Source organism: Epinephelus lanceolatus, chromosome 19, assembly GCF_041903045.1.
Source record: "Epinephelus lanceolatus isolate andai-2023 chromosome 19, ASM4190304v1, whole genome shotgun sequence".
NCBI lineage: Eukaryota > Metazoa > Chordata > Actinopteri > Perciformes > Serranidae > Epinephelus > Epinephelus lanceolatus.
Window position 1 is genome coordinate 41,676,429 of NC_135752.1, and position 27,808 is coordinate 41,704,236.

Here is a 27,808-nt window from a genome sequence, read left to right on the forward strand (position 1 = left end):
TCAGGCATGTTCATATGATTTGTTTTATTTTCATAATAAATGCTAAGATAGTATTTTGATAAACAAATGTAAAAAACAAACAAATGATTAGTGTTGAAAACTGTCAGAAACAAACAGAATTTATTTACACAAACAGTAGGCGGCGCTCGACATCACTAACAGTTAGGCTCCGCCCTGACGCAGTCCAGGAAGTGATACGTGTCTTCTTATTTGTAGTTTATACATATTTATATTAAACTTTATCTTCTTTTCTTATAACAAGGTGGTCCGTCATTATTTCAGTTGCCATGACAACCTGGAGAAAAAAAAGGAAGTGCTGACGATGTTTTTTGTTTTTTTTAAAAGTGTTTTGGAGCTGCTTTTTTAATTTTTTTTTTTAACTTTGGTTTAAAATAATAAAAATATCAGTTAAAAAATAAAATGTTTTAAATAAAGAATTTGAATCATGGGTTGGTCGGAGGAAACACATGTTGGAGTGGGCGTGGCCTGTGTGTTCACTGAAAGGTGGATTTTCAGAATAAAAGATTTATAAAAGTCACAATGTTTAGTGGCGACAGCTGATTGGTCCTCAGAAGCTTTTAGTGTTCACGCTGTTGCCGTGGTTACAGTAGTGAAAGGTGGTATTCTGGGGGCGTGGTTTAGTGTCTGACATCACCTGATGACCTCGCTGGATAATTTTAGCTTATTTTGAAATAAAACACAGGAAACTGAAGGTTTTTCACAAAAAAAGCAAACATTTGATTTTTGATTGTTTAAAGTTTTGTTGTAAACGAGCATTAGCGTTAATAACTTCTGATTCAAGTTTCAACATATTAGTATGTTTTAACATGCTAACATCTCTGGCTAAACTCATGCAAAGCTGTTAGCTCCGTAACACCAGACTGCACTTCCTGTTTGACGACAGAATAACCACGTGAGACGTTAACGTGTTTACAGATACTAACATGATTAGCTACACGTATGCTGATGTCAGTAATGTTTAGTCGTCTCAAACATTAGCAGCTAAATTCTAAGTGTCTTTTCTGTTTGTAGTGTTTCTAAAGGTTCATTGCCTCCACCTGCTGGCCACGCCCACACATTGACCACGCCCACCCCAAACTAAAAGTGTGCTGGTGGTGCTCTGCTGTACAGAAACTTTCTTTCTCTGTATCTAGTGTCATCACTTCTTGAAGGCGGCACGGTCATGTTATGATGTCATCACTTCTTGATGGTGAATAGGTCATGTGATGATGTCATCATTTCTTGAAGGCGGCAAGGTCATGTTATGATGTCATCACTTCTTGATGGCGACGAGGTCATGTGATGATGCTGTCATCACTTCTTGATGGCGGTGAGGTCATGTGACTGATGTCATCACTTCTTGATGGCGATGAGGTCATGTGACTGATGTCATCACTTCTTGATGGCGATGAGGTCATGTGACGATGTCATCACTTTTTCTTGATGGCAGCAAGGTCTCTCTGCAACTCTGAGAACTTGGGGCGGTCCTCAGGGTTGTACTGCCAGCAGCGCTGCATCACTTTGTACACATCATCAGGGCAACGCTGAGGACATGCCATCCTGTAACCTAGCAACCAGGAGAGGAGGGAGGGGGAAGAGTCAGTGTTTCCATAGTAACACACAGAATGACTTAACGACCAATGAGTGACGAAGAGGGTGAGCATTCATTAAACATAAGTCTCTACTTTCGATGATGATGAAGAGCAGCTGGTTACCTTTCTCCACCTGCTCTCGGGCCTGCTGATTGGTCATCCCAGGATAAGGACACACCCCCAGACTGAACGTCTCCCACAACAGAATCCCATAACTCCACACGTCACTGTCAGAGCTGTAACGGCCTGCGACAGCCAATCAGAGAGCACAACACATCAGTGACACATGGGTGACACACTGCTGTCACATCAGTGACACACTGCTGACATATCACTGACACACCACTAACATCAGTGACACATGGGTGACACATGAGCGACACACTGCTGACATATCACTGACACACCACTAACATCAGTGACACATCAGTGACACACTGCTGACATATCACTGACACACCACTAACATCAGTGACACATCAGTGACACACTGCTGTCACATCAGTGACACACTGCTGACATATCACTGACACACCACTAACATCAGTGACACATCAGTGACACACTGCTGTCACATCAGTGACACACCACTAACATCAGTGACACATCAGTGACACACTGCTGTCACATCAGTAACACACCACTAACATCAGTGACACACTGCTGACACATCAGCGACACATCGGTGACACATGACAGAGGACTGACAGGACGTGTCAGCAGTGACATACCGTAGTTGAGAGCCTCTGGCGCCGTCCATTTGATGGGAATCTGTTTGAGTCCAGATGAAGAATAAATCCCATCATCCTCCTGACGACTCATCCCAAAGTCACTGATCTTCAACACGCTGCCCTCTCCAACCAGACAGTTCCGCGCTGCCAGGTCCCTGACAGGGGACGGACAGAGACAGACGGGACAGACAGAGGACAGAGACAGACGGGACAGACAGAGGACAGAGACAGACAGAGACATAGAGACACAGTGTGTTTGGATCAGTCAGGTCTGATGAGGACGTTCTCTGGGATGTTAATAAAGAAGGACGGACTCTCTCTATTCTTAGTGGATGGACACTGTGGATGTCAGCGTCCACGTCACATGGACAACATCATAATTTAATGAAATGATGACGCCATGAGTTTAATGCTGTTTCTCTGAGACTCACCTGTGGATACAGTTCTTACTCTCCAGGTACGCCATGCCGGCGGCGGCGTCCACTGAGAACCGGACCAGCTGCTTTGTCTTCAACTCGTCCTTCTTCTTCCTCAGGAAGGACAGGAAGTCTCCACCTGACAGATGCAGCGAGAGTCAAACCTACAGCTGCTACAGTGACCAATCAGAAACAACCTCAGCAGGGACAAAGCTCCACCTACCAGGAACCAGCTCCATGACGATGTAGATCGGCTGGCGCTGGGTACAAACACCAATCAGCTTCACGATGTTTGGGTGATCGTACTGCTTCAGGATCCTACAGCCAATCACAGACAGGCGTCATCAGACACCAGCCAATCACAGACAGGCAGCATCAGACACCAGCCAATCACAGACTGGCATCATCAGACACCAGCCAATCTCAGACAGGCGGCATCAGACACCAGCCAATCACAGACAGGCGGCATCAGACACCAGCCAATCGCAGACTGGCATCATCAGACACCAGCTAATCACAGACAGGCAGCATCGGACACCAGCCAATCTCAGACAGGCGGCATCAGACACCAGCCAATCACAGACAGGCAGCATCAGACACCAGCCAATCACAGACAGGCGGCATCAGACACCAGCCAATCACAGACAGGCGGCATCAGACACCAGCCAATCACAGACAGGCAGCATCAGACTAAGGATAGACCGATACATCAGCCGGCCGATATATCGGGCCGATATTTGAGTTTTTTTACTTGTATCGGCATCGGCCGATACGCGCGTGGGTTTGCGGATTTATTTTTCCCCTGGCACTTTTTTCATTTGAAAATATGTGGTTAAGTTGAACAAAGCTGTTGAATCCTACTGTGTACAGTAGTTGTTGTTTTATTTATGCTTCAGCTTAAATATCTGTTTATTTTATAAAGACATTACTGGAAGATTTAAGAGCACTGAACTCTTTTTTTTATTTGAATGTATAATAATAATAATAATATTCTACCTGTTCTACCTCAACTTTCCATCTTGTTTTAGTATTTTTTACTGTTCAATAAATGTTTCTTATTTTAAACTTGAGACCTGTAATATTTGTTATCATTGTGTCATTTTTTTTTTTATGTAAATTGAGGGAGCAAAAGCAGTATCGGCCCCAAATATCGGCTCAAGAAAATCGGCAGTCCATAATCGGTCATCGGCTAAGGGTGATGGAAAAAAATTGGTATCGGCATCGGCCCTAAAAAATCCATATCGGTCTATCCCTACATCAGACACCAGCCAATCACAGACAGGCGGCATCAGACACCAGCCAATCACAGGCAGCATCAGACACCAGCCAATCACAGACAGGCGGCATCAGACACCAGCCAATCACAGACAGGCGGCATCAGACACCAGCCAATCACAGACAGGCAGCATCAGACTAAGGATAGACCGATACATCAGCCGGCCGATATATCGGGCCGATATTTGAGTTTTTTTACTTGTATCGGCATCGGCCGATACGCGCGTGGGTTTGCGGATTTATTTTTCCCCTGGCACTTTTTTCATTTGAAAATATGTGGTTAAGTTGAACAAAGCTGTTGAATCCTACTGTGTACAGTAGTTGTTGTTTTATTTATGCTTCAGCTTAAATATCTGTTTATTTTATAAAGACATTACTGGAAGATTTAAGAGCACTGAACTCTTTTTTTTATTTGAATGTATAATAATAATAATAATATTCTACCTGTTCTACCTCAACTTTCCATCTTGTTTTAGTATTTTTTACTGTTCAATAAATGTTTCTTATTTTAAACTTGAGACCTGTAATATTTGTTATCATTGTGTCATTTTTTTTTTTATGTAAATTGAGGGAGCAAAAGCAGTATCGGCCCCAAATATCGGCTCAAGAAAATCGGCAGTCCATAATCGGTCATCGGCTAAGGGTGATGGAAAAAAATTGGTATCGGCATCGGCCCTAAAAAATCCATATCGGTCTATCCCTACATCAGACACCAGCCAATCACAGACAGGCGGCATCAGACACCAGCCAATCACAGACGGCATCAGACACCAGCCAATCACAGACAGGCATCATCAGACACCAGCCAATCACAGACAGGCGGCATCAGACACCAGCCAATCACAGACAGGCATCATCAGACACCAGCCAATCACAGACAGGCAGCATCAGACACCAGCCAATCACAGACAGGCATCATCAGACACCAGCCAATCACAGACAGGCAGCATCAGACACCAGCCAATCACAGACAGGCGGCATCAGACACCAGCCAATCACAGACAGGCATCATCAGACACCAGCCAATCACAGACAGGCATCATCAGACACCAGCCAATCACAGACAGGCGGCATCAGACACCAGCCAATCACAGACAGGCATCATCAGACACCAGCCAATCACAGACAGGCGGCATCAGACACCAGCCAATCACAGACAGGCATCATCAGACACCAGCCAATCACAGACAGGCATCATCAGACACCAGCCAATCACAGACAGGCAGCATCAGACACCAGCCAATCACAGACAGGCGGCATCAGACACCAGCCAATCACAGACAGGCATCATCAGACACCAGCCAATCTCAGACAGCAGCAGACACCAGCCAATCACAGACAGGCATCATCAGACACCAGCCAATCACAGACAGGCATCATCAGACACCAGCCAATCACAGACAGGCAGCATCAGACACCAGTAACAGTATTGGTGTATTGATGGATGTATTGATGGATGTATTGATGGATGTATTGGTGTATTGATGGATGTATTGATGGATGTATTGATGTACTGATGGATGTATTGGTGTATTGATGGATGTATTGGTGTATTGATGGATGTATTGGTGTATTGATGGATGTATTGGTGTATTGATGGATGTATTGGTGTATTGATGGATGTATTGATGGATGTATTGGTGTATTGATGGATGTATTGATGGATGTATTGGTGTATTGATGGATGTATTGATGGATGTATTGATGGATGTATTGGTGTATTGATGGATGTATTGATGGATGTATTGGTGTATTGATGGATGTACTGGTGTATTGATGGATGTATTGATGGATGTACTGGTGTATTGATGGATGTATTGATGGATGTATTGGTGTATTGATGGATGTATTGATGGATGTACTGGTGTATTGATGGATGTATTGGTGTATTGATGGATTTATTGATGGATGTATTGGTGTATTGATGGATGTATTGATGGATGTATTGATGGATGTATTGGTGTATTGATGGATGTATTGATGGATGTACTGGTGTATTGATGGATGTATTGATGGATGTATTGGTGTATTGATGGATGTATTGATGGATGTACTGGTGTATTGATGGATGTATTGATGGATGTACTGGTGTATTGATGGATGTATTGATGGATGTACTGGTGTATTGATGGATGTATTGGTGTATTGATGGATGTATTGATAGATGTACTGGTGTATTGATGGATGTACTGGTGTATTGATGGATGTATTGGTGTATTGATGGATGTATTGATGGATGTACTGGTGTATTGATGGATGTATTGGTGTATTGATGGATGCATTGATGGATGTACTGGTGTATTGATGGATGTATTGACAGATGTACTGGTGTATTGATGGATGTACTGGTGTATTGATGGATGTATTGGTGTATTGATGGATGTATTGGTGTATTGATGGATGTATTGATGGATGTACTGGTGTACTGATGGATGTATTGATTGATGTATTGGTGTATTGATGGATGTATTGATGGATGTATTGATGTACTGATGGATGTATTGGTGTATTGATGGATGTATTGATGGATGTATTGGTGTATTGATGAATGTATTGATGGATGTATTGGTGTATTGATAGAGGCTGACCTGGCCTCAGAGAGGAACCTGATCTTCAGCTCTGGAGGTAAATCTTCTTTGCATGTTTTGACGGCAACCGGCGTTTTGTCTCGCTGCAGCGTCCCTTTAAATACCTCACCAAAGTTACCCTGACAGCCCGCAGAGAGCAGGGCATGATGGGACATGGAGGCAGAGAGAAACATGATGAGAGCCAAACGTTATCAACCAAAGAAATAAAAACGCTACAGAACTATGGTGTGGAAACAGGAAGTGAGGTCACCTTTCCCAGCAGGTCTCCCAGCACCACATCCTCATGGTTCAGGATCCATTTCTTATCCTACAGACAGACAGAGACCTGTCACATGTTGATGTGTGTGTATGTGTATGTCAGCAGTCACAGTAACATGCATATACACTGAGACTTAGAAATGCTGGTTGCCTTGACGACTGGGTTGAGCAACACGACTCCAGACTTCTTGGTGATGACCTGTTTGGTGGAGAAATGATGCTCGATGAGCTGAGGGATGGTGGCGAATCCCGTCCCCTCAAAACGGTACTGACTCTGCAAGAGACACAGACGCATCATCTTTTACAGTGTTTCAATGGCTTCATCTTTTACAGTGTGTCCTTTAGTATAAAAGTTCATCTTTATGTCATAAACAACAGGGCCCTATTTCAGAAAGCAGGCTCAACAAACTCTGAGCCTGAGCCTGATCTCTGAGCTGACTGAGCCTGAGCTGAGAAACAGAACAGCTGATCAGCATCAGTTCAACCAGCCTGAGAGAGGCGCGTTCACACTGAGTACCAACAGACATCATCAGTAGAGTGCAGATAAGATGATTCATGATGTGCTGTCATGTGATGAGGTCATGTGTCTAACACACAGAAACATGTTTCTATCTTAACAGTGTTCATATATTTGAATATAATTTATTCAGCTGTAATGTGATGGAGCCCAAACACACTGGGCACAAACTCAACATCAAACACACAGATATCAAACAGACTGGTAAAAGTTTTGTTTCTACTGACTTCATTCTGTCAATATTAGGCTGAGGTTCATTTAACTGCTGTGAAATGACTTCATGTAATCTCCTTTATTCTCACATGGAGCTATTATGGGATGTTGAGTCCCATCAATGAGCCAGTTACACCGCGGAGTCTTTGAATATATGAAAAGTATTCATGAATCACTGCATCATGTGTCCACGTAGATTCATTTCTCATCAACACTGACAAACCTGCAGTTCTTTTATTAAACATTATTTTTTGGGCTTTTGTTGCCTTTAATGTCAGGACAGCATAATGTTATGGGGAGAGAGGGAACGACATGTAGCACAGGACAGCAGGCTGGGTTTGAACCCGCGGTCGCTGCGTCTGATCACGGGGCGTCCGCTCCATCCACTGAGCCACCGATGCTCCGTGGTAATTACTTTAATAATGGATTGTGATTTATGTCCAGGGAAAACCACAACAAGGGTCCAAAGTCTTTTCAGAGCCAGAGACACTTTTCTTACGGGCCGACAAACCGCTGTCTCTCTGATGTGTTCAGTGTCTCTGATGTTATAAAGAAAAGAATCAAAGGACAATGCATAAAATGTGCTGTGATGATAATGTAAATCCAGGATGTGTAATATGTGATATATGTGGGTGGAACAGATTGTTAGATAAATGATAGAGTGTGAGGTCAAACAGTATCTTTCATATAGACACTCCTCCAGGGAGACATCCAAACAGGCTCTAATCACCTTCTCCTTACACAACAGCCTCTGAATACACTGGGCCTCAACCTCCACCACTTCATTCACTAAAGGACACGCCATGTTTCTACTTCCTGCTACACGCTCAGCCTCAGGCTGACATGAAGCAAACCTGTGACTCAGCAGGTTAGCTTCACATAGTATGTTGCCATAGTAACTGACTCAGGGTTACACTGAGCTGGCTTTGTGAAACAGAAAACTCAGAGTTTCATCTCAGGCTGAACAAACTCAGAGTTTTCACTGATCCTGCTTTCTGACATAGGGCCCAGAGGGGTATTCCAGGTAGGAGGTTCAACAAACTCTGAGTCTATCCCTGAACTCTGAGTTGATTTACCCTGAGATGGGAAACTCTGAGTTACCGGTTCCAGAACAGCTGATCTGAGTTAGTTCAGTCAGCTCTGAGTATGTTCACTCTGAGTTAAGCCGACAATAAAAAGCCATCATCAATGGAGCTCCGACTCCACGATTCACCATGGCAACAGATAAATAAAAGACAGCGGCTCCATTTTAATCCAGTGGATGTAGAGATATTAATGCATGTGTAGCAGACGGTGCACGTTTATCTTTAAAAGAAGAGCCTGAGTCAGAGCGAGGAAAGTGTCAATAAGTTAACCATAAAGTTAATAAAAAAGTTTACTCATCATTTATCAGACTTACATTTCCTTAATGAAGATAAAGTGGTGGAATCTGACTGTGTATCAGGCTGTAGATACATTACATTATATTAATAATATATAATAATATATTTGTTCAGATTTAATCTGATGGGGAAAAACACAGGAGGAAGATTTAAAACATATAGGCTAGGCTATAGATCAAAGACATAAAGACATGACTGTAAACTCACAGTCTGACCCAGTAATAATATGTTTGGTGATTTGCACTTAAAGACGTTGAGGTTAAAATACAGTAGATTTTAAAATGTTGCACATCTATTTGTATCTTGACTCAACAGCATTCAGTGACTTTATTTCAGCTACAAATGTAGTAAATTTAAAGACAGTGAAATGCTGCACCATTGCTCACTCAGAAATATGAACATATAATCCCCAATATTAGGCTATAGGAATTATGTTCCATCAGTGCGACCAGTGACATCAGTGACAGAGATCATTAGTCATTGATACTACGTGTCTAAAGCTTCATACCCATTTTTAACATTTAAATAATTAGACCTACACATTATGTGCAATAAACATTTGGGAGCTGCTCTAACAGACTGACAGTCTGATCCTTGTGCACAGTGTTATAAAAATAATAAATATAAAAAGGACAGAGGTTTGATTCTGAGCTGAGGGTGAATTCTCGCTGTGTAATATTTGAATGTAAAGACAAAAACTGATGTCCAAAGAAATGATTGATGTGCATAAATTCAGCAACTTAAGACAGTCCTGAGTAACAAACTAATATCCAGCAGAATTTAGACTGTGACAGACGGTAAATCTCCGCTAATGAATGCGCTTCCATACAAGCTTTGACACGGACTGAATGAATGAGGAAATGAAACAGCGTGTAAGAGGGAGGAGACAGAGGAAAACCTAACCAGCGAGCAGGTTAGGTTCACAGACTCAGTTGCCATGGTGATTGACTCAGAGTTTGATTTACCTCTCTTTCTGAAAACCCAGAGTTTCCCTCATTTCATGCTCAACATACTCAGAGTTTTCACTAATCCTGCTTTCTGGAATACCCCTCAGGTGTTGTGATTACGAGATAAACAACAGGTGACTGTTTACCACATAAACAACAGGTGACTGTTTATGAGATAAACAACAGGTTTGTTTGGATACGTACGTCAGCGTACTGGATGATGAAGTGTCGTCTCTGCTCGTCAGAAAACACTGACAGGACGTATTCGCCTGGTTTGCCGTGGCTCTCCCTGACCAGGAAGTCTCCCTGTTGCCGTAGTAACTCCTGAGCCTCTGTGCGGGGGATGGCGCCGTGATACCACTCCTGCTCCGCCAGAGGGCGCTCTGATGTCGGGATGACATCAAAGAACTGCTGCAGGGAGGAGACAGACAGGTGAGACAGACAGACAGGTGGGACAGACAGACAGGTGAGACAGACAGACAGGTCAGACAGACAGACAGACAGGTGAGATAGACAGACAGACAGGTGAGACAGACAGACAGACAGGTCAGACAGACAGACAGGTGGGACAGACAGACAGGTGAGACAGACAGAGACAGACAGGTGAGACAGACAGACAGACGAGACAGACAGACAGGTGGGACAGACAGGTGAGACAGACAGACAGGTGAGACAGACAGACAGGTGAAGCAGACAGGTGGGACAGACAGGTGAGGCAGACAGGTGGGACAGACAGACAAGTGGGACAGATAGACTGGTGGGACAGACAGACAGACAGACAGGTGAGGCAGACAGACAGACAGACAGGTGAGGCAGACAGGTGAGGCAGACAGACTGGTGGGACAGACAGGTGAGGCAGACAGACTGGTGGGACAGACAGGTGAGACAGACAGACAGGCAGACAGACAGACGGGACAGACAGACAGACAGGTGGGACAGACAAACAGACAGACAGGTGGGACAGACAGACAGGTGAGGCAGACAAACAGGTGAGGCAGACAGGTGGGACAGACACACAGGTGGGACAGACAGGTGGGACAGACAGACAGGTGGGACAGACATACAGGAGAGGCAGACAGGTAGGACAGACAGACAGGTGAGGCAGACAGGTGGGACAGACAGACATGTGGGACAGACAGACAGGCAGACAGACAACTGGGACAGACAGACAGGTGGGACAGACAGACAGGCAGACAGACAGACAGGTGAGTCAGACAAACAGGTGAAGCAGACAGGTGGGACAGACAGACAGGCAGACAGACAGACGGGACAGACAGACAGGTGGGACAGACATACAGGAGAGGCAGACAGGTAGAACAGACAGACAGGTGAGGCAGACAGGTGGGACAGACAGACAGGCAGACAGACAGACGGGATAGACAGACAGGTGGGACAGACAGACAGACAGACGGGAAAAACAGGTGAGGCAGACAGGTGGGACAGACAGACAGGTGGGACAGACATACAGGTGAGGCAGACAGACAGACAGACAGGTGAGGCAGACAGGTGGGACAGACAGACTGGTGGGACAGACAGGTGAGACAGACAGACAGGCAGACAGACAGACGGGACAGACAGACAGGTGGGACAGACAGACAGACAGACAGACTGGTGGGACAGACAGGTGGGACAGACAGACAGACGGGACAGACAGACAGACAGACGGGACAGACAGACAGGTGAGGCAGACAGGTGAGGCAGACAGACTGGTGGGACAGACAGGTGAGACAGACAGACAGGCAGACAGACAGACGGGACAGACAGACAGGCAGACAGACAGACGGGACAGACAGACAGGTGAGACAGACAGACAGGTGGGACAGACAGACAGACAGGTGAGACAGACAGACAGACAGACAGACAGACAGGTGGGACAGACAGACAAGACAGACAGACAGGTGAGACAGAGAGGTGAGATAGACAGACAGGTGGGACAGACAGACAGACGAGACAGACAGACAGACAGGTGGGACAGACAGAGACAGACAGACAGACAAACAGACAGACAGACAGAGACAGACAGGTGAGGCAGACAGACAGACAGGTGAGACAGAGACATGAGGTAGACAGACAGGTGGGACAGACAGACAGACAGACAGATGGGACAGACAGACAGGTGAGACAGACAGACAGACAGGTGGGACAGACAGACAAGTGAGACAGAGACGTGAGGTAGACAGACAGGTGAGACAGACAGACAGGTGGGACAGACAGACGACAGGTGAGACAGACAGACAGACAGGTGGGACAGACAGACAAGACAGACAGACAGGTGAGACAGAGAGGTGAGATAGACAGACAGATGGGACAGACAGGTGGGACAGACAGACAGACAGAGACAGACAGACAGACAGACAGACAGAGACAGACAGGTGGGACAGACAGACAGACAGGTGAGACAGACAGACAGACAGGTGAGACAGAGACATGAGGTAGACAGACAGGTGAGACAGACAGGTGAGACAGACAGACAGACAGGTGGGACAGACAGACAGGTGAGACAGACAGACAGACAGACACGTGGGACAGACAGACAGGTGGGACAGACAGACAGGTGAGACAGACCGAGGTGGAGGAGCCCAGCATGGTTTTGGGGGAGCGGATCATTCCAGCCAGAGAGTGACGCAGTGTGTCGAAGCGAGAACTTCTCTCCTTGGATTTGTCCTGGTCCGACACAGACACATCAAACAGGAAGTGACACACTGGACACAGTTTTGAATGGTGACATTATTTTGAAAGGGCAGCACTTCCTATCAGCTAAACGCTGTACTTTTGTACAGACGTCACCTCAGATCATCCATCAATCAGTAACTGCATATTTACCGTGGATCCCACCGAGCGGGCGTCGTCCTCATAAGGCAGTGCAGGGGGAGGCGGCGGTGGGGGCGGGGAGGCGGCGGCGGCAGCCATCTTGGCATCCAGCAGGGCCTTCTGGGAGGCGAGGCGGGCCTCGGAGCCGCGGAGTGATTGGACGGCGTGATGAAGCTCCAGGAGAGACAGTTTCTGACTGAGCAGCAGGACACAGCTGAGGACGAAAGACACCAACAATCAGGACAGAGACATCCAGACACAGACAGAGACAGTGAGAGACAGAGACCTTTTAACCAACCATTTATTGGTCCAACTCCTGATTTACAATAAACAAACATAGAAACCCTAACCATATATATACACCACTCATTACATATTTACCCCACCCCCCCAAAAAAACAACAGACAGAGACAGACAGAGACAGACAGACACAAAGAGACAGAGACAGAGAGGGACAGACAGACACACAAAGACAGAGACAGAGAGGGACAGACAGACACACAGAGACAGAGACAGAGAGGGACAGACAGACACACAGAGACAGAGACAGAGAGGGACAGACAGACACACAGAGACGGAGACAGAGAGGGACAGACAGACACACAGAGACAGAGACAGAGAGGGACAGACAGACACAGAGACAGAGACAGACAGAGAAAGACAGAGACAGACACAGACACAGAGACAGACACACAGACACAAAGACACAGAGACAGACACACAGACACACAGACACAGAGACAGAGACAGACAGGACAGGGAGGTTGGTCTTTGATCTGATTGGTCGTCAGCTGACTCACTCGCTCTTCCTCTCAGCGCTCTGCTGACTCGTCTGGATTTTGGTGTCGAGGTCGTCGGCCAGCGCCTCCTTCGTCCGTAGATTCTGCTGAGTCAGGGACAGCTCCTCCGTTGCCGACGACAACCTGGACAAACAACAGACGATGAGAAAATCTGTGAGGATCGTACGGCAACAGAGAGGACAAATTTTTATTGAAGTTTAAAATCCTTCCCACAAGTTTCACAAAGTTTTACCATCTTTAACTTTTACTGTTTTTACTAAAATACTGTAAACTAGTCCATACACACTGAGTGCACAGGTGCCCACATACAGTTTCACATGGTGTGTGTTTGGGATACAGGTCATAGGAAATCGCAGATTAAATAGTCAACTGAAGCCATTAAGAAGAGCAATGTATTCAGACAGAGTGTTTGTGAGTTTGACAGTACGATTGCTTCGTTGAAAGTACAGTAGTACCATTGCCAATAGTGGGATAGTTAGTGGGCTAAAACTGTACATTAGTAGTTGAGGTAGCACGTTGAAAGGCAGATAGTTAAAGTGTTTATATGTTGTATTGACTTCAAAGTGGGGTGCACTGGTAGAATGACTATAACGTGACGTTATTAACAACTGTAACAATTGTAGTGTTACGTTAATAACAACTGTAATGTGACGTTAATAACAACTATAATGTGACATTATTAACAACTATAATGTGACGTTAATAACAACTGTAATGTGACGTTAATAACAACTATAATGTGACATTATTAACAACTATAACGTGGCGTTAATAACAACTGTAATGTGACGTTAATAACAACTATAATGTGACATTATTAACAACTATAACGTGACGTTAATAACAACTGCAATGTCTCATTATTAACAACTATAACGTGACGTTAATAACAACTGTAATGTGATGTTAATAGCAACTATAACATGACATTATTAACAAATATAACGTGACGTTAATAACAACTGTAATGTGACGTTAATAACAAATATAACGTGACGTTAATAACAACTGTAATGTGACGTTAATAACAACTATAATGTGACATTATTAACAACTATAACGTGACGTTAATAACAACTGCAATGTCTCATTATTAACAACTATAACGTGACGTTAATAACAACTGTAATGTGATGTTAATAGCAACTATAACATGACATTATTAACAAATATAACGTGACGTTAATAACAACTGTAATGTGACGTTAATAGCAACTGTAATGTGACGTTAATAACAAATATAACGTGACGATAATAACAACTGTAATGTGACGTTAATAGCAACTATAATGTGACGTTAATAACAACTGTAATGTGACGTTAATAGCAACTATAATGTGATGTTAATAACAACTATAATGTGACATTATTAACAAATATAACGTGACGTTATTAACAACTAAAATGTGATGTTAATAACTATAATGAGGACAGTGTGGACATGAGGACAGTGAGGACATCAGGACAGTGAGGACATCAGGACATGAGGACAGTGAGGACATAAGGACATGAGACAGTGAGGACATCAGGACATGAGGACAGTGAGGACATAAGGACATGAGACAGTGAGGACATGAGGACAGTGAGGACATCAGGACATGAGGACAGTGAGGACATAAGGACAGTGAGGACATTATGACATGAGACAGTGAGGACATGAGACAGTGAGGACAGTGAGGACATGAGACAGTGAGGACAGTGAGGACATAAGACAGTGAGGACATGAGACAGTGAGGACATAAGGACAGTGAGGACATAAGGACATGAGACAGTGAGGACATCAGGACATGAGGACAGTGAGGACATGAGACAGTGAGGACATAAGACAGTGAGGACATGAGACAGTGAGGACATCAGGACATGAGGACAGTGAGGACATAAGGACATGAGACAGTGAGGACATGAGGACAGTGAGGACATAAGGACATGAGACAGTGAGGACATAAGGACAGTGAGGACATAAGGACATGAGACAGTGAGGACATGAGGACAGTGAGGACATAAGGACATGAGACAGTGAGGACATGACAGGGATGCAAACAGCAAATGGGCGGTCCGGGGGCATGCTCTCTCGTGAAGAAATTTTTTGAAATATCAGCTTTAAAGGGTGCATTTATAGTCAGTTTCAGCATCAGACCTACAGATAGTAAGGAAGCAGTGCTGACAAGAGAAACTTCTATTCTAAGACATCTAAGGGGCCTACTCAATAAGAGACAGAGGTTAAGTTGTAAATTGTGTCCTCAAATGTACAATGTCCTCTTCCTCAATACTGAAAAAAAAACATCCCCAGTCTGCCTAGTGAGGTCATACCGGCCCAATATTTCAATTAGCAAATAGGCCTACAGGCCTGCCTCCAATATTGGCAGGGGAAAATTGGAAAACTGAAGTGCCACAAGGGGGCGACATTTACATTGACATTGATCCTGCAACGTTTCCTGTATCATGATAATTCATTGCACTTTCCAAAAGATAAAATATATTGGTAGTTGGTGGATCTTTCTTTAACTTTGAACAGCATGGTAATGTATTTAACAAGAAAAACTTTTTTGTGTTAAACAATGTTTTTACCTCAGATGATCTCGACATCAGTCATTTCAGTCATCAAATTGTTTCAGCTGCGTCATCGCGCGGCTCTATTGAAGCCGTGGATGCCTTACCAATGGCCAATCATAGCGTTTAAATGATACACATGATCAGCACATGATGTGCCCTCGCAGATGCTGCTGACAGTTGTTTTTTTTCAGTTGTAGATTTGTTTTGCTCAGTGCATTTCACTCATACGAGTGTGGTTCATTCTCACTACCACGATGCGGAAAAGCGGGACGGACTTGCGGAATATTCGCGCAGCGCTTTTCCGCGCTCAAACCATACACACAGGCGTGGTACGGACACGGTGCGGAATTTCGTGTTGTTGTCTTCCAAGTCCGTGCTGCGTGAACGGGTGTGGGTGAACATGGACGAGAGTAGCAGCAGCAGCAGCAGCAGCGAGCTAGCAAGCTAACGTTTAACAAGCGTCAACATCAACTTTCTTTAGCACTTTCCACTCTCACCGCAGCCACCAAGCTGGACAATGGACTGCCAGACGTTGTCCTTTAATTAATTGTTCATAAAATCATCCCATCTGTTATCAAAAAGGACGGGGTGCTGTGAAACAAGGTTTATCAATCTTTCTCTCATACTGTCCTGCCTGACTGGATTTCGGGCTCTCCCGGGTCTGTGCGACTATAAACAGACAATTTCATTGGCCCAGCTGTGTAGTTCTGCCGGCGAATTCTGCGGGTGCTCAAAGTCTTTTTTCACCGCACGAAAGTTTCGCCCCGATGTGCAAACTTCCATAAGAACGAATGAAATCAACTTTCATATTTTTCCGCGAGAATAATCCGCGCGGATATTCGCCCTCACCCAAGTGGCCACGATAAAAGCGAGTTGCGCTTTTCGGCGCGCTATTTGCATCCTTAACATGAGACAGTGAGCACATGAGACAGTGAGGACAGTGAGGACATAAGACAGTGAGGACAGTGAGGACATAAGATAGTGAGGACATGAGACAGTGAGGACAGTGAGGACATAAGATAGTGAGGACATGAGACAGTGAGGATATGACACAGTGAGGACAGTGAGGACATGAGACAGTGAGGATATGACACAGTGAGGACAGTGAGGACATGAGACAGTGAGGATATGACACAGTGAGGACAGTGAGGACATGAGACAGTGAGGATATGACACAGTGAGGACAGTGAGGACATGACACAGTGAGGACATGAGACAGTGAGGATATGACACAGTGAGGACATCAGGACAGTGAGGACAGTGAGTAACAGGATGTGGTCTGAAACTCTGTACGACGAAGCTTTGTGAAAACAGGTAGTGGAGACTTTTAATTTGGTAGACAACAGGAAACAGTGGTGACTCTTTTATTCTGAAGGAGCTCACATGGCCTGCAGGCTGTCTGCCGTCAGCGTGTTCCACAGGATCTCATTGGCTGGCAGGTTGTCCGTTTCATCCAACAGAGACGCATCGAACTCCACGCTCGCCTCTGGAGTCTCTGGAGACCTGGGGGGGGGGGAGACACACACACACGCTGTTACTACAGTAACTATGAGCGGGACAAACTATTACCACGGTAACCACTATGTGATTGGTTTGATGTGATGTGATTTTCTGACCTGTAGGCGTCGATGAAGTGTTGGTACTCTGCCAACGGGTCGATCTGTTCCACCGCCGCCGAAATCTCCTGATGAACCTTCACAATCTCCTCCGTCAGAAGACTGCTGATCTCACAGTACTCCTCCAGGATACTCTTACTGCAGTAACACAGATATATCTACAGCACTCCTCCAGGATACTCTTACTGCAGTAACACACAGATATATCTACAGCACTCCTCCAGGATACTCTTACTGCAGTAACACACAGATATATCTACAGCACTCCTCCAGGATACTCTTACTGCAGTAAAACACAGATATATCTACAGCACTCCTCCAGGATACTCTTACTGCAGTAACACAGATATATCTACAGCACTCCTCCAGGATACTCTTACTGCAGTAACACACAGATATATCTACAGCACTCCTCCAGGATACTCTTACTGCAGTAAAACACAGATATATCTACAGCACTCCTCCAGGATACTCTTACTGCAGTAACACAGATATATCTACAGCACTCCTCCAGGATACTCTTACTGCAGTAACACACAGATATATCTACAGCACTCCTCCAGGATACTCTTACTGCAGTAACACAGATATATCTACAGCACTCCTCCAGGATACTCTTACTGCAGTAACACACAGATATATCTACAGTACTCCTCCAGGATACTCTTACTGCAGTAAAACACAGATATATCTACAGTACTCCTCCAGGATACTCTTACTGCAGTAAAACACAGATATATCTACAGCACTCCTCCAGGATACTCTTACTGCAGTAACACACAGATATATCTACAGCACTCCTCCAGGATACTCTTACTGCAGAAACACAGATATATCTCACAGTACTCCTCCAGGATACTCTTACTGCAGTAACACACAGATATATCTACAGCACTCCTCCAGGATACTCTTACTGCAGAAACACAGATATATCTCACAGTACTCCTCCAGGATACTCTTACTGCAGTAACACACAGATATATCTCACAGTACTCCTCCAGGATACTCTTACTGCAGTAACACAGATATATCTACAGCACTCCTCCAGGATACTCTTACTGCAGAAACACAGATATATCTACAGTACTCTTCCAGGATACTCTTACTGCAGTAGCACAGATATATCTACAGCACTCCTCCAGGATACTCTTACTGCAGTAACACACAGATATATCTACAGCACTCCTCCAGGATACTCTTACTGCAGTAACACACAGATATATCTACAGCACTCCTCCAGGATACTCTTACTGCAGTAAAACACAGATATATCTACAGCACTCCTCCAGGATACTCTTACTGCAGTAACACACAGATATATCTACAGCACTCCTCCAGGATACTCTTACTGCAGTAACACACAGATATATCTACAGCACTCCTCCAGGATACTCTTACTGCAGTAACACACAGATATATCTACAGTACTCCTCCAGGATACTCTTACTGCAGAAACATAGATATATCTACAGCACTCCTCCAGGATACTCTTACTGCAGTAACACAGATATATCTACAGCACTCCTCCAGGATACTCTTACTGCAGTAACACACAGATATATCTACAGTACTCCTCCAGGATACTCTTACTGCAGAAACATAGATATATCTACAGCACTCCTCCAGGATACTCTTACTGCAGTAACACACAGATATATCTACAGCACTCCTCCAGGATACTCTTACTGCAGTAACACACAGATATATCTACAGCACTCCTCCAGGATACTCTTACTGCAGTAACACAGATATATCTACAGCACTCCTCCAGGATACTCTTACTGCAGTAACACAGATATATCTACAGTATACTTTGCTCTGTGGTGTGGCAGTGTTTTGGTGGTCATGTGACTCACAGTGCGAGCGTCATGTCCTCCTGCATCCTCTGCAGAGCATCGAGCAGTGCAGGTGCGGCATGGCGGCGGTGTTCGTCCTGCTGTGTGCGAGCACCGCACACTGCCAACACATACTGGTTGTGAAGGTTGTGGAGCTTAGCCGTGGCTTTGTCGTATCGCTCCCGGGCACGCTCCGCCTCCCGGCCTGTGATTGGACGGGAAACATTTGAGGAACGGATCATAAAGAAACATCAGCAGCAACATGTCACGTGTCCTGATCGCATGATGAAACATTTCATAAACCTTTAGCCAGTGCCTCTCGGTACTTCTCTTTGGCGTTGTTGGCGTCACGGCTCAGCTGACGATACGTCGCCTTCAGCTTGTCCAGGTCACTCCTGGTTACCTGGCAACAACAAAACAAAGGGACACTGTCCAGCTGCAGAACAATACCTGACACTTCAGCTCGTCCACTGTCTCCACACGCACACGCACACACCTTGTAGTTGTGGCTCTCCAGCTGCTGATGAAGACTCTGGTAGCTCTTCTTCACCTGCTGCTTGTCTCTGATCAGTGTGGCCAGGCGGTGCAGAGGACCCGAGTTCAGATCATCAGCGTGACTCCTCATGATGCGACCCAATGCCTCCGTCTGACGGACCACCTGAGACCACGACTGACGGAGACACAGAGACACTGGGTGAGACACTGAGACCAGGACGGACACTGAGACCAGTACAGACAGTGGGACAGAGACAGACAGTGGGACAGAGTAATTTCACCTTGCTCACAGTGCTGACGTAATCAGCAGCTTCCTGTTTCTCAGTTTGCTGAGTCATGCTGAGCAGCAGAGCAGCGTATTCTTTATCGCTCTTCACTCGTAGAGTCATGAAACGCTTCACCGTCTCCAGCAGCTAGAGGGCGACACAGAGACATGTTCACACAGTGTCACATGGAGGACATGAAGGACAGCAATACAACTATTCACAGATGGTACCTTACTGTGACGCTACACTAAATAGAGAGCGTCTGCGTTACATCGTATAGAACTAGAAAGCGTCTGTGTTACATCATATAGAACGAGAAAGCGTCTGCGTTACATCGTACAGAACTAGAGAGCGTCTGCATTACAATGTACAAAACTAGAGAGCGTCTGCATTCCATCGTACAGAACTAGAGAACGTCTGCATTCCATCGTACAGAACTAGAGAGCGTCTGCATTCCATCGTATACAACTAGAGAGCGTCTGCATTCCATCGTACAGAACTAGAGAGCGTCTGCATTCCATCGTACAGAACTAGAGAGCGTCTGCATTACATCGTACAGAACTAGAGAGCGTCTGCGTTACATCACATAGAACTAGAGAGCGTCTGCATTCCATCGTACAGAACTAGAGAGCGTCTGCATTACATCGTACAGAACTAGAAAGCGTCTGCATTACATCATATAGAACTAGAGAGCGTCTGCATTACATCGTACAGAACTAGAGAGCGTCTGCATTACATCGTATAGAACGAGAGAGCGTCTGCGTTACATCGTACAGAACTAGAGAGCGTCTGCGTTACATCGTACAGAACTAGAGAGCGTCTGCATTACATCGTACAGAACTAGAGAGCGTCTGCGTTACATCACATAGAACTAGAGAGTGTCTGCATTCCATCGTACAGAACTAGAGAGCGTCTGCATTACATCGTACAGAACTAGAAAGCGTCTGCGTTACATCACATAGAACTAGAGAGCGTCTGCATTCCATCGTACAGAACTAGAAAGTGTCTGCATTACATCGTACAGAACTAGAAAGCGTCTGCGTTACATCACATAGAACTAGAGAGCGTCTGCATTCCATCGTACAGAACTAGAGAGCGTCTGCGTTACATCGTACAGAACTAGAGAGCGTCTGCATTCCATCGTACAGAACTAGAGAGCGTCTGCATTACATCGTACAGAACTAGAGAGCGTCTGCGTTACATCACATAGAACTAGAGAGCGTCTGCATTACATCGTACAGAACTAGAGAGCGTCTGCGTTACATCGTACAGAACTAGAGAGCGTCTGCATTCCATCGTACAGAACTAGAGAGCGTCTGCATTACATCGTACAGAACTAGAGAGCGTCTGCATTACATCGTACAGAACTAGAAATCGTCTGCATTACATCACATAGAACTAGAGAACATCTGCGTTACATCATACAGAACTAGAGAGCGTCTGCGTTACATTGTAGAGAACTAGAGAGCATCTGCGTTACATCGTATAGAACTAGAGAGCATCTGCGTTACATCGTATAGAAATAGAGAGCATCTGCGTTACATCGTATAGAACTAGAGAGCATCTGCGTTACATCGTATAGAACTAGAGAGCGTCTGCGTTACATCCTATAGAACTAGAGAGCGTCTGCATTCCATCATACAGAACTAGAGAGCGTCTGCATTACATCGTACAGAACTAGAGAGTGTCTGCGTTACATCATACAGAACTAGAGCGCGTCTGCATTACATCGTACAGAACTAGAGAGCGTCTGCATTACATCATATAGAACTAGAGAGCGTCTGCGTTACATCCTATAGAACTAGAGAGCGTCTGCATTACATCGTACAGAACTAGAGAGCGTCTGCATTACATCGTACAGAACTAGAGAGCGTCTGCGTTACATCATACAGAACTAGAGCGCGTCTGCGTTACATCGTACAGAACTAGAGAGCGTCTGCATTACATCGTATAGAACTAGAGAGCGTCTGCGTTACATCCTATAGAACTAGAGAGCGTCTGCATTACATCGTACAGAACTAGAGAGCGTCTGCATTACATCGCACAGAACTAGAGAGCGTCTGCATTACATCGTACAGAGCTAGAGAGTGTCTGCATTACATCGCACAGAACTAGAGAGCGTCTGCATTACATCGTACAGAACTAGAGAGCGTCTGTGTTACATTGTATAGAACGAGAAAGCGTCTGCATCACATGATCATAGAGAACTAGAGAGCTTCTGCGTTACATCATAGAGAACTAGAGAGCATCTGCATTACATCATACAGAACTAGAGAGCATTTGCATTACATTGTACAGAACTACAGAGCATCTGCGTTACGTCATACAGAACCAAAGAGCGTCTGTGTTACATTGTACAGAACCAAAGAGTGTCTGCGTTACATTGTACAGAACCAAGGAGTGTCGGCGTTACGTTGTACAGAACCAAAGAGCATCTGCGTTACATCGTACAGAACTAGAGAATGTCTGTGTTACATCGTCAGAACTACAGGGCGTCTGCGTTACATCGTACAGAACCAAAGAGCATCTGCATTACATCATACAGAACTAGAGAGCGTCTGCGTTACATCGGCAGAACTACAGGTCGTCTGCATTACATTATACAGAACTAGAGAGCGTCTGCGTTACATCATATAGAACTAGAGAGCGTCTGCGTTACATCATATAGAACTAGAGAGCGTCTGCGTTACATCATACAGAACTAGAGAGCGTCTGCTTTACATCATATAGAACTAGAGAGCGTCTGTGTTACATCATACAGAACTAGAGAGCGTCTGCTTTACATCATAAAGAACTAGAGAGCGTCTGCGTTACATCATACAGAACCAAAGAGCATCTGCATTACATCATACAGAACCAAAGAGTGTCTGCGTTACATCATATAGAACTAGAGAGCGTCTGCGTTACATCATATAGAACTAGAGAGCGTCTGCGTTACATCGTCAGAACTACAGGGTGTCTGCATTACATCGTACAGAACCAAAGAGCATCTGCATTACATCATACAGAACCAACGAGTGTCTGTGTTACATCCTATAGAACTAGAGAGCGTCTGCATTACATCGTACAGAACTCGAGAGCGTCAGCATTACATCGTACAGAACTAGAGAGCGTCTGTGTTACATCATACAGAACTACAGGGCGTCTGCATTACATCGTACAGGACCAAAGATCATCTGCGTTACATCATACAGAACTAGAGAGCGTCTGCGTTACATCATATAGAACTACAGAGCGTCTGCGTTATGTCGTACAGAACCAAAGAGCGTCTGTGTTACATCGTACAGAACTAACGAGTGTCTGCGTTACATTGTACAGAACTACAGGGTGTCCGCATTACATCGTACAGCACCAAAGAGCATCTGCGTTACATCGTAGAGAACTAGAGAATGTCTGTGTTACATCGTACAGAACTACAGAGTGTCTGCATTACATCGTACAGAACTACAGGGCGTCTGCATTACATCGTACAGAACCAAAGAGTGTCTGCGTTCCATCGTCAGAACTACTGGGCGTCTGCGTTACATCGTACAGAACCAAAGAGCATCTGTGTTACATCATACAGAAGTAGCGAGCGTCTGCGTTACATCATACAGCACTAGAGAACGTCTGCGTTACATCATACAGAACTAGACAGCGTCTGCGTTACATTATATAGAACTAGAGAGCAGCTGCATTACATCGTACAGAACTACAGGGCGTCTGCATTACATCGTACAGAACCAAAGAGCATCTGCGTTACATCATACAGAAGTAGAGAGCGTCTGCATTACATCGTACAGAACTAGAGAGTGTCTGCGTTACATCGTACAGAACTACAGGGTGTCTGCATTACATCGTACAGAACCAAAGAGCATCTGCATTACATCATACAGAACCAAAGAGTGTCTGCGTTACATCGTCAGAACTACTGGGCGTCTGCATTACATCGTACAGAACTAGAGAGCATCAGCATTACATCGTACAGAACGAGAGAGCGTCTGTGTTACATCATACAGAACTAGAGAGCGTCTGCGTTACATCGTACAGAACTAGAGAGTGTCTGCATTACATCGTACAGAACTAGAAAGCGTCTGCATTACATCGTACAGAACTAGAGAGCATCTGCATTACATCATACAGAACTAGAGAGCGTCTGCGTTACATCGTACAGAACTAGAGAGTGTCTGCATTACATCGTACAGAACTAGAAAGCGTCTGCATTACATCGTACAGAACTAGAAAGCGTCTGCATTACATCGTACAGAACTAGAGAGCATCTGCATTACATCGTACAGAACTAGAGAGCGTCTGCGTTACATCGTATAGAACTAGAGAGCATCTGCATTACATCGTACAGAACTAGAGAGCGTCTGCGTTACATCGTATAGAACTAGAGAGCATCTGCATTACATCGTACAGAACTAGAGAGCGTCTGCGTTACATCGTATAGAACTAGAGAGCGTCTGCATTACACCGTATAGAACTAGAGAGCGTCTGCATTACACCGTATAGAACTAGAGAGCGTCTGCGTTACACCGTATAGAACTAGAGAGCGTCTGCGTTACACCGTATAGAACTAGAGAGCGTCTGCTTTACATGATCATATAGAACTAGGGAGCGTCAGCGTTACATCATAGAGAACTAGAGAGCATCTGCATTACATCATACAGAACTAGAGAGCATTTGCATTACATGTTACAGAACTACAGAGCGTCTGCATTACATCGCAGAGAACCAGAGAACATCTGCGTTACACCGTACAGAACCAAAGAGCGCCTGCGTTACATCGTACAGAACTAGAGAGCGTCTGCGTTGCATTGTATAGAACCAAAGAGCGTCTACGTTACATCGTACTGAACTACAGAGCGTCTGCGTTACGTCATACAGAACTAAAGGGCGTCTGTGTTCCATCGTCAGAACTACTGGGCGTCTGTGTTACATCATACAGAACCAAAGAGCGTCTGTGTTACATCATACAGAACTAGAGAGTGTCTGCATTACATTGTACAGAACTACAGGGTGTCCGCATTACATTGTACAGCACCAAAGAGCATCTGCGTTACATTGTAGAGAACTAGAGAATGTCTGTGTTACATCGTACAGAACTACAGAGTGTCTGCATTACATCGTACAGAACTACAGGGCGTCTGCATTACATCGTACAGAACCAAAGAGTGTCTGCATTACATCGTACAGAACTACAGGGCGTCTGCGTTACATCGTACAGAACCAAAGAGCGTCTGTGTTACATCATACAGAACTAGAGAGCGTCTGCGTTACATCATACAAAACTAGAGAACGTCTGCGTTACATCATACAGAACTAGACAGCGTCTGCGGTACATTATATAGAACTAGAGAGCAGCTGCGTTACATCGTACAGAACCAAAGAGCATCTACTTTACATCGTAGAGAACTACAGAGTGTCTGCATTACATCGTACAGAACCAAAGAGTGTCTGCGTTACATCGTACAGAACTAGAGAGCGTCTGCGTTGCATTGTATAGAACCAAAGAGCGTCTACGTTACATCGTACTGAACTACAGAGCGTCTGCGTTACGTCATACAGAACTAAAGAGCGTCTGTGTTACATCGTAAAGAACTACAGGGCGTCTGCGTTACATCGTCAGAACTACAGAGTGTCTGCATTACATCATAGAGAACTAGCGTCTGTGTTACATCGTACAGAACTAGAGAGCATCTGCGTTATATCACAGAGAACTTCAGAGCGTCTGCGTTACATCGTACTGAACTAGAGAGCGTCTGCATTACATCGTACAGAACTACAGAGCGTCTGCGTTACATTGTACAGAACTAGAGAGCGTCTGCGTTACATCGTACAGAACTAGAGAGCATCTGCGTTATATCACAGAGAACTTCAGAGCGTCTGCGTTACATCGTACTGAACTAGAGAGCGTCTGCGTTACATTGTACAGAACTAGAGAGCGTCTGCGTTACATCGTACAGAACTAGAGAGCATCTGCGTTATATCACAGAGAACTTGAGAGCGTCTGTCCAGACCAAAGTGAAATCTACATGTTCTGCAGCTGAGCAGCTAACGACCTTACTAGCCTGCTAACTGACATTAGCTTTGCAAAATGAAGTTCTTTCAGGTTTTTCAGTCTTTAGTTGTGAAGCTGCTGTCTGCTCTGCCTATGACACAACGGCTAAACCACTGCTTCATGCGAGATGTGATTGGCTGTGTAGAAACGCTGTCTCCATCTACAGAGACGGACTCAGAGCGATGTGAGTTTATTCTCTCAGAGGACACAGAAAGTGGCTCACAGTGCAGATCTGTCCCTGTACTGTACCTTTAACTCCCAGTCCTGCAGCTTCAATAATCCCTCATGGGAATTCCTCAGATCCCGACCGAACCCCATCCTGGATCACACACACAAACACACGCACACACTCTCTCTCTGTCTAACGGCGAGGGCGAGCAGGGAATGATTTCATGGTTGTCTGTGGAGACAGAACAGAGATTATTAGAGTAACACACATATTAATACATGAAGCAGCTCATAATAATCTGGACTTTAGGAAAATAAAGCTGCTCTATCTTGTCTTCAGAGCCCACTGAGAAAACCAGTGATTTAACATCAGTGACCACGGAGCTGCTGGTCTGCTGCTGCCTCCATCAGTTAGTGTGTCTGTGTTACTGTGTGACTTTGGTGTTATAAAGGGTTAATTCCTGACAATTCTCCAACTTGTTGACTGACTCCCAAACTTTCCAAACTCATCTGTTTCAATAATAAACATAGGTATAGATATAATAAATATAAGTCTGCCCAGAGAGAAGGTGAATGATTCATGATCCTGATTAAAAATACCTCTCAGATTCCTGTACAGTTCCACTCAGACATCCTCCTTCTGACCTCTGTCACAACTTACTAACACTTTTTAAACTTCTTCACAGACACGCCAGAAACATCCCCTGACCCTGAGGGACACCCAACATCTCCCACAACCCGTCTGAGTCCCGGAACCGCGTCCAAATACTGGCAGTCCGGTTCACTTTGGGTCCAAACCCACTGGAGTAAAACTGAAGCTAGGCTAACGCTAGCCGCTAGCTTCTTCTCTTTAAAAGAAATGGGAGCTGAAGCTAACAGGCTAACAGGATAACGGCTGCTGAGAGGAAGCTAACAGGCTAACAGCGGCTGATAAACTTTATCTAAACAAACAAACAAGTAAACAAACGGACAAAAACAAACCTCCGTTAATGTGTCGGTGTTTTTCTGCTCGTTTCTCCGGTGAGTAAAGAAAAGATGAAGGCAGCAGACTGAGGAGGAGGAGGAGGAGGAGCAGCGGTGGGACAGTCGGGAGGAGGTTCGCTGTTTTTCCACTTCTTCCAGCCGAACTAACACACCGGGAAACGGTCTCTGTTCGGCGGCACACTCGCTGTCCTGTCACCGCGGTCCTCTGCCGTCCTCCGCCGGACTCATTCCCTCCTCTTCTCTGGGTTTTTCTCCTCCGGTTCCCCGGATACTCCTCCGGTCGTCCGGCTGCAGGGCTAACGGCTAATGGCTAACAG

General features: G+C 45.0%; 1 protein-coding gene across 2 annotated transcripts; it reads right to left on the minus strand.

The window, feature by feature from the left end:
• Positions 1-5: 5 nt before the first annotated feature.
• Positions 6-27,808, minus strand: fer (fer (fps/fes related) tyrosine kinase). Of its 2 annotated transcripts, none has more exons than XM_078162261.1 (20): positions 27,489-27,808; positions 26,589-26,739; positions 20,312-20,443; positions 20,032-20,205; positions 19,839-19,938; positions 19,557-19,740; positions 17,701-17,838; positions 17,468-17,587; positions 13,532-13,654; positions 12,743-12,944; positions 12,485-12,583; positions 10,124-10,327; positions 7,012-7,134; positions 6,853-6,909; positions 6,603-6,721; positions 2,963-3,057; positions 2,755-2,878; positions 2,324-2,478; positions 1,716-1,838; positions 6-1,567 (listed from the first exon to the last, which is right to left on the minus strand). In XM_078162261.1, the coding sequence occupies exons 2-20, from the start codon at positions 26,655-26,657 to the stop codon at positions 1,431-1,433; spliced, it is 2,478 nt and encodes an 825-aa protein (XP_078018387.1). In that variant the 5' UTR covers positions 26,658-26,739; positions 27,489-27,808; the 3' UTR covers positions 6-1,430. The 2 variants fall into 2 exon arrangements, with proteins under 2 accessions (XP_078018387.1, XP_078018386.1); XM_078162260.1 differs by having other exon boundaries at positions 10,124-10,330.

Coding starts and splice junctions, on each gene's coding strand:
- fer (XM_078162260.1), bottom strand. CDS start 26,657: ATGGGGTTCGGTCGGGATCTGAGGAATTCCCATGAGGGATTATTGAAG. Junction 17,839..19,556: donor GAGGACATGACGCTCGCACT/GTGAGTCACATG, acceptor GTGTTACTGCAG/TAAGAGTATCCTGGAGGAGT. Junction 1,568..1,715: donor CCGAGAGCAGGTGGAGAAAG/GTAACCAGCTGC, acceptor CCTGGTTGCTAG/GTTACAGGATGGCATGTCCT.